This window comes from Tupaia chinensis, unplaced genomic scaffold, assembly GCF_000334495.1.
Source record: "Tupaia chinensis unplaced genomic scaffold, TupChi_1.0 Scaffold000061_1, whole genome shotgun sequence".
NCBI classification, from domain to species: domain Eukaryota; kingdom Metazoa; phylum Chordata; class Mammalia; order Scandentia; family Tupaiidae; genus Tupaia; species Tupaia belangeri.
In genome coordinates this window covers 1,518,326-1,537,999 of record NW_006159519.1, presented here as the reverse complement: position 1 = coordinate 1,537,999, position 19,674 = coordinate 1,518,326, and the positions used below count along the sequence as shown (strand labels likewise).

Below are 19,674 nucleotides of genomic sequence, written 5' to 3'. Positions count from 1 at the left end.
ACGCCGGGCGCGTGTGCGTGCATGCCCAAGATCCCGAGAGGAGAATGGAGGAGAAGGGATTGCGGCGTGGCCATCCCCCCTGGGGGGTGATTTCCTGCTTTCTATCTCTCTGTCTCTCTCTGTCTGTCTGGCAAGCGCACGCGCCCTATAGCAAAACCCTCTCCAAAAAAAAAAAGAATAAAAATGCAACTGCTCTATTTTGCTGAGTGACAAAGTATGGTTTTTTTTAGTGACATGTGTATTACATGCCTGCTACTTAGCTCAGAAGCCTGTCACATGTACTTTTCTTAGAGTATGGCATTTACACTTTTAATTTAAAAATTGATATTGATAACTCTTTCTATTTACATGTGTTATTTTGGCTATAGGTCCTGTGTACTTGCCAGAGAGACAGAAAGCAAGAAAACACACACACACACACACACACACACACACACACACACACACACACGGGTGGATACAATCCCTTCTCCATTATCCTCTCAGGATTTTGGGCACACACATACATTTGCCTGGTGTTTCAAGCTTCTAGGTCCAGGACTAGAACCGCAGGCAACCACCTGGGAGTCCAGCACCTTAACCACTATGCTACCTGCTGAAAAAGGAAAAGATGACAGAAAAACTGATTATTTCTGTTTGAAAACTAAGGAATATAATAAAAACTCACCTATGAAGAAGGAGGAAAATGATCCTGCAATTTTTAATCTTTAATTTCTTAATCATTTATTATTGTCTCTCTTTTGATTTCTTAGGATTTTCTCAGTTTCAATCTCTACTACTTCTGCCATATTTTTAATTATGATTTAAGCCTTTCCCCTGAGAGTTCTTTTTCTGTAGTGTTCCACCCTTATTTTATGGGTGGAATATCTTCTATTACTTGAGACTATGACTAAGTTAAAAAGGCTTAGAATGGGGAACTAGCCAGTGGCATGGTGTTTAAGGCACTGGACTTCCACATGGCCAACCGTGGTTTGAGTCCCAGACCTGACAGCTGAAAAATCACACCTGACGCTTGTGCACGAGTGCCCCAAATCCCTAAGGTCTCCCTCTCCAGCAAGCACACATACCCTATAGTTAAAAAATCTAAAAGAAAGGGGGAGGAGGGCCTTAATTCTAAAACTGCCACCATTGAAAGCTAAAATAGCCTAACATTTAACATTTGATTAAAATTAAGCCTTAAGTTTAAAAATATCTTTCAGCATTCTGTAAATATTTATCTTAGGGTGTCTGCCAGCTTCCCAGCAAGAATGATGAAAAGGAGTATCCACACAGAAGAATTGATATCAGGTATTATTCCCACCTTGTTTCTGACTTACTGTCTTTCCCTTCTTGTCTTTTCTCACCTCTGTGTTTATCTTGGAGTTCACATAAATGTCTAGAAGTCCTTTTTACCCTAAAGGGCCGTAGGTGTTCCTGCCACACACAGCATCCGTCTGAAGACACGAGCAGATCGTGACTGTCCGGACTCTGGCTTGTGCTCGGTAGAGATGCCCCCACCAGGATGTCCTCCCCGGTTCCAGGACAGCTCCTCCCAGGGAAAGCCATTGTACTAAGTGACGCTGGGCCTCTCTGCTCACTTCTCGCGGGCCGGTTTGCCGAGACCTGAACAGACTGCCACGCTGGGGCGACCCCATGGTCTTTCTAATGTGTCTCCTTTCCAGGTTCTTAGGCCACAGAGGCTTATTTTACATATTTCATTTCTCACTGACTTTAGGAGGATCCTGGATTTGCTGACTTTGACATGTGTTGTAAAAAAATGTTATTTACTCTTTGTTTTGTAGGTTGATACCCAAAGATCAGTACTATTGTGGTGTTCTCTATTTCACTGGGAGTGATATTTTCAACAAGAACATGAGAGCTCATGCCCTAGAAAAGGGCTTCACAATCAACGAGTACACCATCCGCCCCGTGGGAGTCACTGGTGAGTGACTGTGTCTACCTCAGAGATGGTCCCAGTCACTGGGAGAGAATGCTACTTTCAAAAGTGTTTTCCCTTAGCAAATTCAGGTTTTCTCAAAAGTCTCCTTATAACATATGCCAGCTAATTGCAGTTTCTTTATATCGTTGGTCCCTTGGGCAACAAAAGGGACTTCAATCCAGAAGGTGCTCCCAGGCCTCAATGAAAGGCCATCAGTTTCTAAGAAACTTTTAAGACTTCTAAAGGACTCAGTATCGTTGCTTCTAGTGCCACACATAACTGGGTGACCTTGGCCTCATGAATTTAAAGTTTCAAGGGCCAGCCGGTAGCATGCTGTTAAGGCTCTAGATCCTACGTGGCTGGCTATGTGATTAGAATCCCAGACCTGGCAGCTTGAAAAACACCAGGTGCATGTGTGTACATGCCCAAAATCCTGAGAGGAGAGTGGAGAAGGGATTGTGGCCTGGCCATCCCCCCAGGGAGTGATTTCTCGTTTTCCTTCTCTCTCTCCCTCTCCCTCTCCCTCTCTCTCTCTCTTGCAAGCACAAGTGCCTGTAGCAAAATTTTTTTAAAAGTTTAAGAAACAAGAATTGCCTAATTTATGCTTTAAGGGTCTTGCTAGCATTACACAATATACTATGTGGCTTATTGTTCTCCATCAGGAGAAGAAATTTTTGTCATTTTTCTCTAAAGGTTTAAAACTGGGGACCAGCAGTTGACCTAATGGCTATGTCACTGCACTCCCATGTAGTCGACCACAGTTTGAGTCCTGGACCCGGTGGCTTAAACTCACGCTGGGCGCGTGTTCATGTGTGCCCAAGATCCCGAGAGAATGGAGGAGAAGGGACTGCAGTGTGGTCATCCCCCTGGGGGGTGATTTCTCACTTTCTGTCTCTCTGTCTCTGTCTCTGGCGAGCACATGTACCCTATAGCAAAAAAAACTCTCAAAACAAAACCATGCTGGGCACGTGTGTGTGCATGCCCAAGATCCCAAGAGGGGAATGGAGGAGAGGGGGTTGCGGCCTGGTCATCCCCCTGGGGGATTTCTCACTTTCTCTCTCTCTCTGGCAAGCGCATGTGCCCCATAGCAAAAATCTCTCTTAAAGAAAACAACAACAAAAAGACCAGCAGAGAGGTAAATCATGAATCGGGGTCACCTCCATGCCATTGGGAAGTGCTGCAGTACACGTGACAAAGCTCACACGTGAGCCGCGCGGGGGTGTGGCGCTGCTCTGCGTTGTTTCGTTTTGTTTTCCTTCCGAAGGTGAGTCCCACTTACCTGGGGTTCTGTTCTCTCTCTCTTTGCAGGTGTTGCTGGGGAGCCCCTGCCAGTGGATAGTGAGAAAGACATCTTTGATTACATCCAGTGGAAATATCGAGAACCCAAAGATCGAAGTGAATGAGGCCCGCCATTCCTCCCACCACAGTCCAATAGGAGTCTTAATTTATTTCTTAACCTTTGCTACGTGAGGGTCTTGGGTGTTTTTAAATCATTGCTTCTTCTCAGGCGTCACTCGCATTGTAGTCAATAAACCTCTCATGCCATTATTGGATGGTGATGTTTTCATTTTCTCGGTACATATGTAGTTTAAGTTTCATACTCGCTCACGACCACACGTTGCAGTGGCTTTAGTAGAAAGAAATAAGAAATGAGATCCCACATAGCCGATGGGAATTTCCCCCTCATTTTCTGCTTTATGCTATAAATAAACACTGCCCGACTGCCTTTCTTCCTGTTGGCTGATTATAAACTTATCAGTTAAAGTATACCCAGAGGCTAGCCTCTGTAGATGGTTCACTATTTTTTAGGAACTAGAGACCTTCACATATTTAATTTTTCTTTGGTGCATATTCCATTTTATAATACACACTGAATAAGCATGCGGCTTGTGTCGTAAACGAGACCTGTAGCTCTGGGTTGGGATCCAGTAAAAGGAGCTTCCCTGAGCAGAGTCACCTCAAATGTGCAAAGTATGGCTTCTTAAACTTCAGACAGACTAAAATCTTATTTTTTTGCCTGAATTTTCCTTCAAGAGAGCTTAAATATAAATGGTTAAAATATGTAAGTACAAATACCACTTGAAAGTACTTAGCTTTGAAATGTAAAAAATAAATGCAAAATATAAAAAGTTATCAAATGGTTAAGTCAAGCTGCTGAAAACAAATGATGTGAAAATGGTTTGTAACTTGCCAACATGCACACATGAAATATTTTTTATCTTTGAATCTTACTTCAGTATTAACTTGTAGTGAAATGATTTTATAGTGAAATATCCTTTTCTTCTGAAAGTGAGTTCAAGAAATGCAGGGTAATAAAAACTAGGGTTTTTGTAGAAAAATAATAATGTTTTCTGTGATTATTTTCCCTGGTGAGATTCAAGAATTCACTTACTCTTAACTTCACATGCCATCACTTTTCCCCCTATGATACTATCAAGTGTCAGCCCTTCATCAGAAATTACTTAAGGCTGTCTGTGGAGACTGATATGTTAATTAGCCTACTGGCAGTAATGGTCTCACTCCATGTGTATCGAAGCATCACAGTGTAATGATAGCGCGTGTGCATGCACACATGAAAGGGAGAAGCACCCTCAACCGGGTCATCATGCTGGAATCCCCTTCCCCAGCCCTCTGAGCCCTCAGGATTGGGGCATCCATGCCGGGTACCTGGTGTTCTTTCAGGCTGACCCAAGGATTTGAACCTGCAGTCAGTCATACGGCTTCCAGCCTTTTAGGGCCTTCTATTGCCAGCGTACGGTGGCTGGTCCTCTAATTTCAAGTTTTAAAAAATGTATCTGGGGGCAGCCAGTGACGTGGTGGTCAAGGTGGCCGGATCCCACGTGGCCAACTGCATGTTCACATCCTGGACTCGGCAGCACGAGGAATATCCTAGGTGTGTGTGTGTACGTGCCTAAAATCCCAGGAGAAATAGATAAGGGGTTTTGGTGTGACCATCCCTACATGGGTACTTTCTCACTTTCCCTCTCTTTCTCACTCTCACAAGTGCACACACCCTCTAGCAAAAAAAAAAAAAGTATTTGAACAAATTGAGTATTAGGTGAGAATTTTTTGTTGTAGAAACACATCCCTTTCTGCAGAAAGAAGCCAAAGCTATTGTTTCCATTCCTTACAATGCAGCAGCCCATGCTTCTCTAGTTCCAAGCTATTTCTGTTGCTACGAGACTTGATTTTAAAGAGATTTGTGTTTTCAAATGAATGTCCGAAATCCTGTTTGATTACAATAAGGGTTCTTTATTTGGAAATATTTATATTTTTTGGCATACTCTGAGCCGAGCATATTGTCGACCGCCAGTTGCTTGACTCCGACAGGAGAGGCCAGGCCCACAGTCACAGCGCTGGAAGATTTCTGGGGCTTGAGCAGTGTCTTTATGCCCCCTCCGAGAGCACACCTGTCCCTCTAGCAAGACCGGTTTGCAGATCTTAGTCCAGAAATGACGAGCACAGCAAAGTCCAGGGCCACAGTCGAAGGTTCTAAGACAGCTTTCTCCCTCTTGTCCTGCAACAAGGTAAATATGGTTTAGTGACCAATGGGGCGGTGGTGCATGGGGGTATGCTGGGGACAGGATGTGAGGTCTGGCCCGAAGGCCACAGAGAGAAGAAAGCACCAGGCAGCTCTTTAGAGCTGGGTCTGGGGCTCACGGCAGTCACGAAATGGAAATTCCAGCCCTACCTTATAGATTCTATTGTTTGTCTTATGAAGTAAATAAATTCGTCAAGGAAAGATGGGATTTCCAGATAAATGAAGTCATCAGAATCACTTAGCAATGTTTTATTCGGCGAGATTTACATTGGTGAAAGACCGTTACTTAGAAAGGAGCCGGCTATCCTGAAGACCACACGAGAATGGCCAGCATACCACTTCCAACCTTCTGGCCGTGTTGGAGCAGAGACTGGAATCTGAGACTACAGTTTTATAAAAGGCAAAGTTGTGGTCAGCAGGTGGTATGGTCTTTAAGGTGCTGGACTCCCGCATGGCCAACCACAGTTTGAGGCCTGGGCCCCACAACTTGAAAATCATGCTGGGAGAGGGCCCGCGGGTGGTGTGGTGGTTAAGGGCACTGGACTCCCACATGGCAGACCACTATTCGAGTCAGGACCTAGCAGCTTGCTTTCTCTCTCTTTCTCTGTCCCTCTCTGGTTAAATTAAACCAGATAAATAAAGTTAAATAAAGTAATTCTTTTTAAAAAAGAAAAAGAAAATCACACTGTATGTGTGTGTGTGTGCCCAAAACCCCAAGAGGAGAATGGAGAAGGAATTGCAGCATGGCATCCCCAATGGGGGGGGGGTGTAATTTCTCACTTTTCCTCTCTCCCTCCCTCTCTCGCTCTCTCTCCCTCTCTCTCTCCAGCATGCACATGCATCCTATGGCAAACACATGGTGGAGACTTCTTGGTGATTCCATATTCCGTACGTGGCTGAAGAGGAATGCCCCTTCGGTCTATATTTTGCATCCTAAGGATCTATTGCTAGAAAGGGAGTCTCATCTGTCGAGTCAGACTGTAAGAAGAGGTGTGAGCGTAGTTGATCAGTTACTGAGTTGCTCACTACGCCATCCAACACCAGGACAGCCCTCTGCCCTCCCGGCCTGTTCCCACCCTCCTGCCACTGCCCCGTGACCCCGACAACTTCAGGAAGAGACAACCCCCGGGACGTGCTCCCTGGGTCTCCACGTGCAGAACGAAAGCAATTTGACCCTCCCGCTTGCTCAGGACACACCTCTTACCCTTACTGCCTTGTGATTTCTTGGTGTCTGGTTTCTGCTGGGGCTGCTTCTCCTGAAGTGGGTGCTCATGGGTCCCCTTGGTGTCCGTGCCATCCTGGCCATCAGCCTGCCGTTCCAAAATTGGGGCTGCATCCTCCACCGCGGTGCAGACGTCTGAGGGCCAAGCGGGGGCGACGAGAGTTTCACAAGGATCAGACCAAAGACGTGGAATCACCCCGCTGTTCTACACTTGGGCAGCACGGCTGCCTCTGTTCACTACCTAACTTTCTAGATTTCTGGGACGCACACTGAATATTTACACACTCTCCTGTGGCGAAGAAGATGGTTACATAATTCGTGGACCCCGAGTGAGAGCAGGAGGAGCTGAATGGCTCCAACTTGAATCTTTTGCAGTTAGGGTCTCCAAGTCACTGGGGCGCATTGTTGCCGGGAAATACATGATGTATTTCATCACAAAGAGCAGCTGCATAAATGGACTCAGAGCAGGAACCTAGGAATAGTCTAGTCTCTGAGCTTCCGGTGCTGCCTTCAGTTTAAAAGCCACTGCTGGCTGCAGCGGAGCCCCCTGGGGTTGGGACCGCTTACCATTCACACAGAGCGTCCCTGGGCAGCACATGGCGTGGCGCTGGCACCGCCGGCGGGAGCCTCGGCACGTCGCGCAGAAGGGCTTCTCGTCGCGGGGCTGGAGGCAGAACTTCCTGGCGTTGCAGTCCTTGTCGGACAGACACTGCGAACTCTGCCAGGGGAACTTTGTCTTAAGGTTGGGCAGTCTGATGCGAGGTGCCTTTTTATTCAGGGCAGGGGCGTGGGGTGGGGGGCAGAGGAAGCCAAATAGCCATAGCTGTGCTCTGCAAGCTGAGGCTGACCTGAGCAGCTTCTTACTTGGGCGTGTAGTTGGTTTTCTCCTGCAAAGGGAGGTCAACTCGCCCGTGAAGAGTCCCAGGCACCACGAAGGTTGTGTTTGAAAAATTGTCTTACTCTAAAAACTCGGAATTTCATTTTCGTGTGCACTTTGTGAAAACAGGAGAAAATGTTTTCCTGCCTGTCTCTCACAGATGAAGATTTTCAGTGGATTGCTATAACTCTAGGAGTCATGCTGAGTTCAATGAAACACATTGCTGTTTATGGCATTTCTATTTGATTCAAGCCGAAACACTTTTTAAACACAGGATCTTGCCAGTCTGTGTTTCTCCTGCCACAGTTCCCCACCAGATTGCTGGGGTTACAGACATATGCCACTGTGCCAGCCTCTAGGCTGGACCAGGAATTGAACCTGGGACTCCCATGGGTCCCGGCCTGTGCAGCACAGTGTCTTAGCAGTGCTGGCCACCATGGCTGGGTCTGTATTTGATTTTTCCCTCCAGGAGGTCACTGATCTGTTTGCCTTGGTAAGCCCTGCTCATGTGCAGGGCCCTTGCATGTTTAGGGCTGCCTCAACTGCAGAGAAATGATCCATTTTCCTCATCACCATTGAAACTTTCCCATGCAATGCATATTGAAAGGGACAGGGACCCGGCATCCTGCTCTTAGATTCCAAGTCCACACTTACTGGCCGTCCGACTTTGGTTAAATGTCTTAGCATCTCTGAGTCATTTGTCTCCAATGAGGAGGTATGATTCCTATCTCACGCTGTAAGGGGGATTAAATGAGATATCATGTATAAAAAATCTGGCACACTGAAGCAGCTTTCTAAATGTGAGTTTACTCTAGTTTATAGGCAAACTTATAACTCAGTGACCCAACAAGCTGTTCAGCGTGGGGGAAATCTCCACAAAGTCCATGTAAAGTGCGCATTATGAAAACCTCTACGTGGATCTCAAAACGTTTACTTTTTTATAATTCCCAGAGGGTGCGCATGCGTTCACCAGTGAGAGCGAGCAAGAGAGAGAAGGCCCGCCCCGTGGAGGGCGGTCAGGCCTCAGTTCCTTCTCCGTTTCTCCATCCTGTCTGGATTCTGAGCACACACACACACACGCATGAACACATGCACACACATTTACATGCACACATGTATGCACACGCTGCCCGCCGTCATGTCCAAGCCACCAAGCCAGGACTCAGACTGTGGTCAGCCATATGCAGTCTGGCTCCGTTTGCCACTGGACTATGGGGCTGGCCCTCGAAACTTTTTTGCACCAAAATAAACACTCATACTTTAATTCCACATCCCCACAAGCCCTTTGAAGTCCCCTTAGTACGGTAATACTAAGGCAGTCAGATCTCCCTGAGTGCCATCCCAGCCCCCCGTCAGTTCCATCCACCTGCTAGGGGGGACTTACACGCACTGACCGGAATACGTGACTTACACCTCCATATGACAGCTCAGCGTCCCTTACCTTCCGAGAGCCTTGCACATCGGCGGAGCTCTTGATGTTGTTGAAGTCCAGAACCAGAGCGCCGAGGGGACAGCAGAACCAGCTGAGCCCCAGCAAGGCCACCAGCAGCATCCTGCACGCGCCTGGTCTCCCGGGCTCCCTGTGCTCAGGCGTCCTCCGAAGCTGGGCTGCTCTAAGCCCACCACACGGCTTTGGCCAGGCTGGAAACAGCGAGCTGTCTGGGGGCGCTTTTCTGAAAGAGAAGCAAATCTTCCCGTGTAAGTGAGGTGTGTGCGATAGGAGGGGCCTGGGGTGACCGGCAGGTTCCTTCTGAAACTATTTATAGCCAGATGTGCCCCCCTCATCGCTCTCCTCCTCCCGCCCCCCTCGTTTCCTTCCTTCTTACCCCACACAGGCTTCAACAGATCCCTTCAAATCTGTTTGATCAATAGTTCAAAACAAGGGCTCAATAGAAGGAGAGAGGAGGCAGGGCCCCAGCGGAGGCTCCTCCAGGGGCTGAATCCCTCGTAATTATTGCATATCAAAGATAGTTCAAAGGGCGAGCAGAGGAGCAGGATGTCTGTATCAAAGGCAGACTCGATAATCACCTGCATTTCCTACCTTCAGTAATCCTGGGGGAGGAGGGGTCTCCTCTAAGATCTGTTTTCACAGCTCAATGCTCAGAGTGAATCGTGTTGGCCAGTACCTGGGAGGATGCCCCAAACTAAGGAGTGACAAAGTACGCGGAGACGCGTTAAAGGTGCTTTGGAAAGTGAGGACACAGGAGACGGAGAAATGCCTTCGGACTCGCTCAGAGGTCCAGACGTGAAAATCCTAACAGCTTAAAAGTGTGAACAATACTCGCACCTGTTCTGACAGTGTCAACTGGAAAATTACTCTCCTTAAAAAAGTGAAAATGGGGCTGTTTGAAGTTATCACTATTACGTTAGGAAAGTAAAGGGATTTATAAAAATCTCAAGCTTCCTACTGAGTTGAACAGATCCGCATAAACTAGGCTTCTGTGGTGGCCCTACCGTCAGAGTGGGATCTGTTCACTTGTTCAGTGGACTTAATCAGAACAGGTCTCCAAATATGCCGCAGTGCCGTCTCTGTTCTCCATCCTGTCAGGACTTGGGGCACACACATGTGCCCAGTGCATGTCTCAACCACTGGGGCCAGATTGGAACTGCAGTTGATCACGTGGGATCCGGCTCCCTTAACAACGCGGCCTTAGCGACGTGGCCATGGCGCTGTCCCTGATTGCTACTATGAGATGTAAGGGCCACGGCCTTGCCCGAATGCTGAACAGTGTTCTCCATTTCCCTCCCAGAGAGGAGAGGAGTGGATGCAGCCACCTGACCCCTGAGGGTGACAAACAGGATGGATGACGTGGAGGACCAGACTCCCCCACCCGCCTCCGCGTCTGGCCCTGTCTCTGTCTCTGTCTCTGTCTCAGCACTGGGGGGAGGGTGTGTGCATTTCGGGATCAGGGAGAGCAGGCTGGATTCCAGGCTGGCTCCCTGGTCTCCTTTGTACCCCTGCCTACCCTGACCATGACCCGCCATAATTGTTTACTTTTAGAGATAAATTTTTGCTATAGGGCTCCTGGGCTTCCCAGAAAGACAGAAAGCGAGGAATTACCCCCAGGGGGGATGTCCGAGGTGCAACCCCTTCTTCACTCTCCTCTGGAATTTTGGGGACCCACGCATATACACCCTGAGTTTCAAGCCTCCAGGCCAGAACTGGAACCCTGGTCGGCCATGTGGGAGTCCAGTGAAGGAACCATTCCGCCATCTGCTGGTCCCAGAGCAATGTAAAGGAGAGCAGAGGTGCGGCGTGCTTCCTGGACAGTGACCCGGACTACACGTTCCCATCTACCATCTGCTTTCCCAGGAACAATCCCAGCGTTCCCGCAGGACGCCGGCTGGGCGCTGCGGTGACGCCGGGCAGAGTAGAGCCAGGAGAAGGAGGGCGCGTGGAAAGCTCTGAAACGCTCCTGCTTGACATGCAGGTTCGCCGCCCTGAGATGGGCCAGGCCGCGCTTGCAGCCGCTGGACAGCACGCCTGGCGCCCCCTCGCACCTAAGCTGGCTTTTGAACCGCCTCAGAACAAAGGAAGCCCTCCCGTGCAGTTTTGGCCCAGATGCTGCCATTTGGACGCCCCCTGGCAAGGATTACAGCGTAACTGAAGCACAAGCGGATCCTCTGAGCTCCGCAGTGAGCACCTGGCCAAACGAACACCAAAACGGAGCAGTTGCCTAAGCCTAGCGGAAAGGACCCCCCTCCCCGCCCGCGGGACGAAATTCCCGGGTTCCGGTTAAGCACTGCAGGTCTGCTCCGCCGGCGGGACCGTGCACGGCCCAGGAGCCCGCGAACTCGGCCTGGGCGCCGACACCTGTTTCCTCCCCAGTCCCAGCTGCAGCGAGTCAAAGGCTGTGTCAGCGCGATGATTTATGTCCGCCAGGAACGGAACTCTCATTTGTTATGGCTGCTGTGTCAAAACCAGTTTGATTTCCATAAATTTTGCGTTTCTTAGAAGAAAATCAAAGTAACCGAAAGGAGCAGGCGTTTGGCAACGGCTCACAGGAAATGTTCAATGAAATTAAGATGAGAAGGGGCGTGTTGTTGGGAGCAGGGGCGACTCTCTCTTGGCGGGGCAGGGTGCGCTGCGCTCCGGAGGGAAGCAGGGTGTCAGCCCCTGGTGATTAAACTGCGGCGATGGCCGGGCGAGATGCGGTTCAGGCAGCGTGAGGGACTGCGCCGCCTTGGACAGGCCACAGGCCTCTTCCGCTCCTACTCTCCATCTCCAGGACCTGCCCAGACTCCTGGGCGTTAGGATATGGTGGCAGCATGGCCACTCTAAGGCCTGGCCCTGCCCAGCAGGACTCCCAGGCCCCCAGACCCCACACCGCATCTAGGGGGATGGTGCAGGCTCCCTGGCCTTCCCCCCTCAAGGATGGCTTCTGCCACCTCCCTGAGACTTCATGAGCCCTGAATCCCTCGCCTGCCCATCTTACTGGGGGACGCCTTCCCCTGCACCTCGCCATGGCGGAGACACTCAGGTCACACAGACCCTGGGGGTAGGGGACCACGGTGGCTCTGGGAAGGCCAGCACTGAGAAAAGCAGCTGGCCGTGGTCACACCCGCTGGGAAGCACAGTGCCACCGAGGGGCCAGGGCAGGAGTTGGGAGGGGGCAGGGCCTTTGGTGGCCCAGGGTCAGGCTGCTGCAACTGCGTGGCCTGGTCCTTCCGGCAGTGCTGGCGTCCAGCCCTGCTCTCCAGAGCACGCGTAGCTAAATGTGGTGTTGTTAAAAACTGGGAGTATTGGGACAGCAGTTGGTGTAATGGCTACGTCGCTGGACTCCCATGTAGTCGACCATGGTTCGAGTCCCAAACCCGATGGCTTAAACTCACGCTGGGTACATGTGTGCCCAAGATCCCGAGAGGAGACTGGAGGAGAAGGGATTGTAGCGTGGCTATCCCCCCGAGGGGTGATTTCTCGCTTTCTGTCTCTCTGTATATCTCTGTTTTTCTGGCGAATGCACGTGCCCTATAGCAAAAACCTCTAAAAAAAAAAAAAAAAAACTGGGGGTATGATCATATTTTGTTTCTAAAATACTATGTGGCCGAACACTGTTTTCTGAAGGGAGAGAAAGGGTACAGAAGGAAAGAAGAGGGAGAGAGAAAGAAGAGAGAGCAGCAGCCCCCACAGGGGCTCATCACACCGCAAGCCCCTTTCTCCAGGCCCCCCAGTTCCTCAAGGTCTGGGTGCCCTCATGTGCCCGGTGTGTTTTCAGACCGATCAGAGGATCCCACCGCGGTCGGCCCTGTGGTCCCAGCACCGCAGGGCAGTACACCGTGGGCCGCCCCAGCAGCTGGGCTGAGGGGGTCTCCTGTCGCAGTGCTCAGCCTGAGCTCCCCAGAAAGCCAGGACCACAGGTGCCTGCAACTGCCTGGCCTGTCTGTGTCATTCCAGGGTCGGAGCCTGGGCCTCCCGTGTGGCCCTAGCCCGTGCAGAAGCACCTCCTTCCGGTATGACCTCCGCTGGGCCTGACCGACTGCCCGGCTTTTGCAGCTGTGGGTCTCTGAAATTCTCTCACACTGGGACATTCGTGGGGCTCACTGTGTGTCACCCCTTAACCCACCGGAGTTCAGCAGAGCCCAGTGCGGGAGCTGAGGGCAGCGGAGAGGGCCCTGCACGACGGTGTGGGGCCCGGGTTGTTCTCCTCCCGGTCCTTCGAGTCCTGCACCTGCATCTCTGCACGCCATCTCACAGATCGACTCCTTCTCTTTGTCCTCACCTCTCCTTATTCTCTTTATCTTACCTTCCCTCGGCATGCCCAGGCCTACCCCACGGATGCTCTCTTTTCTTTTAATCCCAATGTCCTCTCCAAGGTACTGATGTTTGGGTGCCATTTCAGACCGGAAGGGAGTGGTCTGTCACCACCGGGCACCCTGGAGACAAGTTGTGATCTCAAGGGTCCGGGTACCTAGCCCAGGGCCTTCCTGTGGTGTCTGCTGTGTGGGAGGCTGGAGGCTGTGGAGGAGGGTTTGGGGGTGTAGATCCCCCCCCACAGTACTGCGAATGACTTTGGGGACAGGGAGTGGGCACTGCCGGGTGACCCTCACACTCCAGAAAGTCTGCGTCAGGGACAGAGAGAGCCAAAAGGGACCTGAACGGCTCCAGTCTCTGAGAGGAAGGCCAAATGGGGTCTGACTCTTCCCCTCAACAATAAGGGGTGACAGCCCCCGCTTTTTCACTGTCCCCTACTTTGTTCATGAAAACCCCAAACCTTCCTGGAGTCCTAGTTTGGAAGGAGTGAATTTTGAAGTGTTCCAGCTGCCGTGAGCCCAGGGCACCAGAGCCCTGGAGCACCCTCCTGTGGGACGAGGGCCCTTGACTTTCCCTGGGGTGCCCTGGAGGGCTGCTCACGCGTTCTAGCAGGCTTCTCCATCCGAGTCGGCCCTGCCCTCTGGGTCTCTCTGTCCTCCTGGCCACTCTTGTGCGGCTGTCGCTCTGGGAGGGTCTGGGCTCCCTCAGGACCTTGGCCAAGGAAAGCTACCTGTGGCCAAAGCCTCCCTCCAAAGAACCCCCATTCCACCCGGAGTTAACTTGTGGGGTTTCCATTTGAAAAATGAAGACAACTAGGTTCAGAGGGGACTAGTCATTTGCCCCAGGTCACACTGCTAGTGAGCTGTAGGCCCAGGCTCTGAAGGAAGTTTCCTTGTTACAAAGTTTTTCTTTCCTCTACACCACACTCCATGCATGGCTCACCAACTGAGGCCCTCCCTAACATGGCAAATGGCCTGACCTGTGGCTACGCTACCTGTCACTGTGTTCTGTAGAAGTGCGTCACCTTTTTCTTTTCTTTTTTTAGTTTACTATAGGTACGTGTGTTCACTGGAGAGAGACAGATTGAGGGGGAATGAGAAACTGCCTCCTCCCAGGGGTGGTGGTGGTGGTGGACAGCGATGACCACACCACGATCGCCTCCTCCATTCTCCTCTTGGGATTTTGGGCACACATACATGAGCCCTACTTGATTTTCTTTATTTTTAGAGAGACTTTTGCTCTACGGCATGTGCGCATGCTGGATAGAGAGCCAGACACACAGATGGAAAGTGAGAAGTCGCCCTCCAGGGGGGATGGCCATGCTACGATTCCTTCTCCATTCTCCTCTCAGGATTTGGGGCAGGCGTGCACAAGTGGCCAGCATGAATTTCAAGCCACCAGATCCAGGACTCAAACCATGGTTGGCCACATGGAAGTCCAGTGGCCTACTGGCCCCCCCCAACTTGATTTTCAAGCTGCTGGGTCTGGGACTCAAACCACACAGTCGGCCATGTGGGATCCAGCTGCCTTAACCTCCATGCCACCTGCTGGCTCCCTTGTCACTTTCTTTTCCCCTAAATTATCCTTTGTGTAAATGGATTGAAGTTCTTCACTAGGAAGTAATTTAGATGAAATGATTTGTACCCTAACCTTCATGTGGCGCATGGCCACAGCCAGCATAAAAGCAGCTCTATGAACACATGTCGTCAGCCGCTGCCGTTTGGGCGGGAAGGCCCCAGATACACTGTCCCGTCCCACTTCCTCCTAACGAGGTGGTCATAACCTTACGATCTCCCGGCTGGCTGGAAGGCTGCGCATGGGTGCGGCAGGCAGTGATCACAGAGTAACGAGACCCTTTGGGAGTCTCTCTTATACTCTCTCTCGATAAAATAAACGAACTAATTAAAACAACACAAAACAAAAAATCGCTGGTTGAGGCTCGGGGGATGAAGAGAAGGACCGAATCACAGCCTTGCCCCCTGTGGGGTTAGTCCTACCATTACCGTGTCTTCTTGCTCCCCCTTGTGGTCAAGGGTGAGGTGGGCACTCAGAAAACCCCCCGGAAATTCCAGGCGTGGGATTTCAATTTCTAGTGGACGTTCCCCATGGAACAACACTTCTGTCCTAAATCTAGGTAGCTCCTCACCTCAGGAAAGCGAGACTTAACTTTCCTAACTATAAAAACTATATACACATTTCCAAATGTTAGAGATTTGGGAAAATACATACAAGTGCAAAAAAGAAAATAAAAGTCAGATGTATTCTTTAGTGGGAACGGCTGGTGCCAAATTGTGGTAAAATCCCCAGTCCTTTCCTGTGCAGGGCTCTGTACGCACATGCACGCCGCAAGGGTTTGTTTCATAAGCCAGGCCGTTAACAAACCCGCAAGGGTTTATTTCATAAGCTGGCACGGCCCACAGCGCTGGCCGATACTAATACCTGCACCTACTCACAGTCGCTTCCGCTGTGCAGCCCCGGTTGTCTGCCCTTCAGAGGTTGACACGATGTCTGTCACTCCCTTCTGCTTCTTAAAGTAAAATTCTAACACACACACACTCACATACACACTCACACGCTCACACACACACTCATACACACATGCTCACACACACACACTCACACACTCATACAATTGGGACTGCACTGTACCTACACTTTTTAGTTATTTCGTTTTTAGTTTTTGCTATAGGGTGACTGTGCTTGCCAGAGAGAGAGAGAGAAAAAAAAAAAAAGAGAGCGAGAAGGGAAGTGAAAAATCTCCTCCCCAGGGGAATGTCCATGCTGCAGTCCTTTCTCCTCCAATCTCCTCCTGGGATTTTGGCCACACACGTACACGCACCTGGCTTTATTTTAAACCACTGAGACTGGGACTTGAACAGTGGAGCTGACCATGTGGGATCTAGTACCTTAATCTCCATGCCACTTGCTGGCCCTGTGCAAACACTTTTCTTTCCTCCATTTCCCCCACTGCACCTTTCTCCCAGTTCATCGAATATCATCAGAACACGAGACTGCACCATAACCCAGAATACGGGTGTATCATGATTGATTGAGTGGCTCCTCTAAATGTAGGCCACAGAGGTTGTTGCTACTTTAAACCATTCAGGCTATCCAGGGTAAATCTTCTCACAAATACACTGTTCCTTCCTTCAGATGAATCGCAGACGTGGACTTCCAGGGCATGACAGCCAGGTGGCTGATCTCTCTGTCCCTCTGCTCTGGAAGCCACTTCCCTCCCTTCCACTGGAGCCATCCTGAGACGTCATTCCCCAGAGAAACCTCGGTCCTCTCCCAGGGACTGCTAGGTGCTGTCCTGCTGTGACCACGTGCGTCTGCACCTCTTCCTCTTCAAAGCTGTCACCAGCTGCTGGGTAAGGAGGATCCCAGCCCTTGTCAGAATTTCGAAGTCCTTGAAAAGAAGCACGCGGGCCGTTTGTTTAATGAAATGAATGAATGAAATGAAACGACCCGTCTGAGAATCCAGTAAGATTCTCAGACCCAGGGATTCTCAGACCCAGGGTGAGTGAGCCTCCGCTTCTCACAGTGGGTGTCTGTGCTCGGCTGCTTTTTACATTTTTGCCAGTAAAACTACACTAGCTTCGGAGATTTTTCTCTCAAAAAAGGCAACAAGGGCTGACCACAGGTGACCTGGACTCGAGCAGATGACCTGCCCTGGGAGCCTGTTCACCGGGGCGTCATTCCCTGGGCCCTCTGAGTTCATATGGCTCGTGGCATGTGGGTGCTTCCCGGACACCGGCTCTGAGCAGGGGGCCCCGGACTCAGCAGGCACTTAGCAAAGGTCCCTCAGAGGAAAGGATCTGGGCTCCCTTCCTGCTCTAAAACTCTGGGACTCAGTCGATTTCATAGGCACAGAGCGCCACGCCATCAGGACTGGAACTGACGAGCCTTTCCTGCACGTCCTCGTATCTGCCACCCCACTGCTGGCAATGGGAACTGGCTGCAGGGCTGAGGTGGCGAAGCTGCGTCTCCAGGTGGACAAGGAGCGCCAGTCTGGACCCAGCCAACCTGGCGGGCCAGAGACACAGGAAGCAAAGGAGTGGTTCTCCCCCAGGGCAGCTATTTTCCAAAAACAGACTCTTCTATCTCCTCCAGGTGACCTGGGATTCGTGCTGTCAGGTGTTTACTTTATTATTTTTTTTCTTTCTCAGAAGAAAGACCTCTGGATAATAAAGGATGAGGAACGGCATGTCGATGGTCAGGTCTGAGCCGAAGCACTGCCTGGCTCTAACAGTCCTACGTGTAGGAGTGAATGCGGGCTTCGATTGTATTCGCTTAAACGCCTCCAGCACCAGAATTTGCATCCACGCGTGAACGTTTTCATAGGCCTGGTAAATCATCGCTAAGGGTACAGGACTTGCTTTAGCAGCCACTACAGTTGTCTGAGTAGAGGTGACTTGGTTTTGTTTCACAGAGGTGGGACTGACGCAAAGGCAGATCAGGTTGCTTGGGACTGAACCCTGGCCCAACGGTGAAAACGCGACACTCTGAGAGGCTGGCCCGCAGGCAAAGCTTCTGGCTTTGTGTCTGGCGACCTCCTGAGTATGCTGGGGACACCTGTTCCCATGACCCACAGCTGGGTGAAGCTGGGGTGGATCGTGGTATCAGGATCCTGCTGGGGATGCTGTCTCTCTGTCTCTGTCTCTCTTACTCACAGAGGATATAAATAAACTAAACAAAAAGTTAAAAAAAAAAAGATGTCTTTGAAAAATAAATTTTAAAAGAGAGCAGCTGCTTGCCGGAGACCACCGAGTTGGCGGGGCCGATCTTTCGTTTGATTCCAAAGTCGTTTCATGTGGGCTCTTCGGTTCCAGTGCTTCGCCTATGACATTTACCGCATTCTGCCTCACTGGGCAGAGTCGTCCAAGCCTACATTACGAGTCCCTTGGGGGCATTTATCTCACTTATGCTTATTAACTTGAAATGCCTTACACGCAGCCGGCAAGTAACGATATGTGCCCGCCGATTCAAGTAGCAACCTGATACCTGATACCGCGAACCAAAGATCACAGACTCCTGGGGTTTGCTTTCCTCTCTCACTTTTTATTTTGAAAAAGTAAAAGCTTTCTGGGACATTTCGAGTAGAGTGCAATGAACACACATAGCTTCTGCCAGATTCACCGACTGTTACTTCATTTTGCAAACCCGTTTGTGCAAAACCCAAATACAGTCTCTTGTATAAACAATATAAAATGTTTACATTGTTCCAATACTAATATGGTATACATTCGAATTTCCTCAATTGTCCCAATAAATGTTCCTCAACATCTGTTTTAGTCAGGGTCCAATTTACAAACACACATTGCTTTTAGTGCCTGAGACTTTTTTTTTTTAAGAGAGATTTTTTTTGCTCATAGAGACAGAGAGACACAGAGACAGAAATTAAGAAATCACTCCCCAGGGGGTGTGGCCACTCTTCAATCCCTTCTCCTCCATTCTCCTCTAGGATTTTGGGCGACCAGCATACTCGTCCAGTGTGTGTCAAGCCTCAGGGTCCCGGACTCGAACTTTGGTTAGCCATGTAGGAGTCTAGCGACATAACCATTGTACCAACTGCTGGTCCTGTGACATTGACTTTCTGGAAAGACTGGACAGGTGTATTGCAGGCCCCTCAATCTAGAGTTGTCTCATGATTTCCTTTTGAACGGAGACATATTTCTCCCTTTTGGCAAGAATATCATCTTTGCATGCTTCTTGTTGCTTCCCATCAGAGCTGGGAGGCCAGTCGGCCATCCTGGTATGTTGTTTGATCGCTTCATTAAGGGTGATTTCTTTGATGAGAGCGTACTTTGTCCTTAGTAATCTATGGGGTAATACTTTGAAATCACGAGAATATCCTCAACTGCCCACTCGTGATTTCTGCCAGAATCAAATGATTTTCTGCTTCTATAATTGTGTCAACCTTTATTAGCGGGTCTTCTCCGCAATGGAAGCGCTTTCCCTCTGGTCCCCTCTCCCCGTCTGAATTATACATATAGTCCGCTTGCGTGATCCGCATTAATCAGCATTCCCCGATATTTTCTCATCCTTAAGGGTTACATTCTTGAATTTTGGTCAGTCTGAGATAAATTCCTAGCAGTTCTGCAAGCACTCCAGTCCACCTGCCCGGCCCGGCGTTCCCCAGGGCTGAATCCTCACTCCGCACGCCGCGCCTCCGCACGGCCCCGCCCACGGCAGCAGTAACGAGCCGCCTCGGGCGTTCCCGCGAGAACCAGCCCTCAGGGACGGCGGGGCGGTGCCCTGGTCTCTCCAGCACCGCGTGCGCACGCGCGCGGGTGAAGCCAGACAGTTGGTGCAGCGGGTTCGGCCCCGCTGTTGTTCTCCGCATACACAGCCGCGGCGCGCG

The 19,674-nt window shown here is 50.4% G+C and overlaps 3 protein-coding genes across 3 annotated transcripts in view; 2 read left to right on the top strand and 1 right to left on the bottom strand.

Moving 5' to 3' along the window:
- The window catches only part of POLB (DNA polymerase beta), a 29,971-nt gene extending 26,505 nt beyond the window's left edge, over window positions 1-3,466 (top strand). The window contains exons 12-14 of the mRNA XM_006141658.3: window positions 1,223-1,287; window positions 1,782-1,921; window positions 3,227-3,466. Coding sequence (XP_006141720.1) covers window positions 1,223-1,287; window positions 1,782-1,921; window positions 3,227-3,321 — 300 coding nt within the window. The 3' untranslated portion in view covers window positions 3,322-3,466. The remainder of the gene's footprint in view (window positions 1-1,222; window positions 1,288-1,781; window positions 1,922-3,226) is intronic.
- VDAC3 (voltage dependent anion channel 3) overlaps window positions 1-19,674 on the top strand; it is a 38,676-nt gene that overhangs the window by 4,106 nt on the left and 14,896 nt on the right. Inside the window, exons 2-4 of the mRNA XM_006141660.3 lie at window positions 5,098-5,102; window positions 14,259-14,267; window positions 15,587-15,592. The gene's annotated coding sequence lies outside the window, so the exon portion shown is untranslated. The remainder of the gene's footprint in view (window positions 1-5,097; window positions 5,103-14,258; window positions 14,268-15,586; window positions 15,593-19,674) is intronic.
- Window positions 5,170-9,110, bottom strand: DKK4 (dickkopf Wnt signaling pathway inhibitor 4). Its single transcript, XM_006141659.1, has 4 exons — window positions 9,000-9,110; window positions 7,249-7,399; window positions 6,664-6,816; window positions 5,170-5,435 (listed from the first exon to the last, which is right to left on the bottom strand). Exons 1-4 carry the CDS (start codon window positions 9,108-9,110, stop codon window positions 5,185-5,187), a joined length of 666 nt encoding a protein of 221 aa, XP_006141721.1. The 3' UTR covers window positions 5,170-5,184.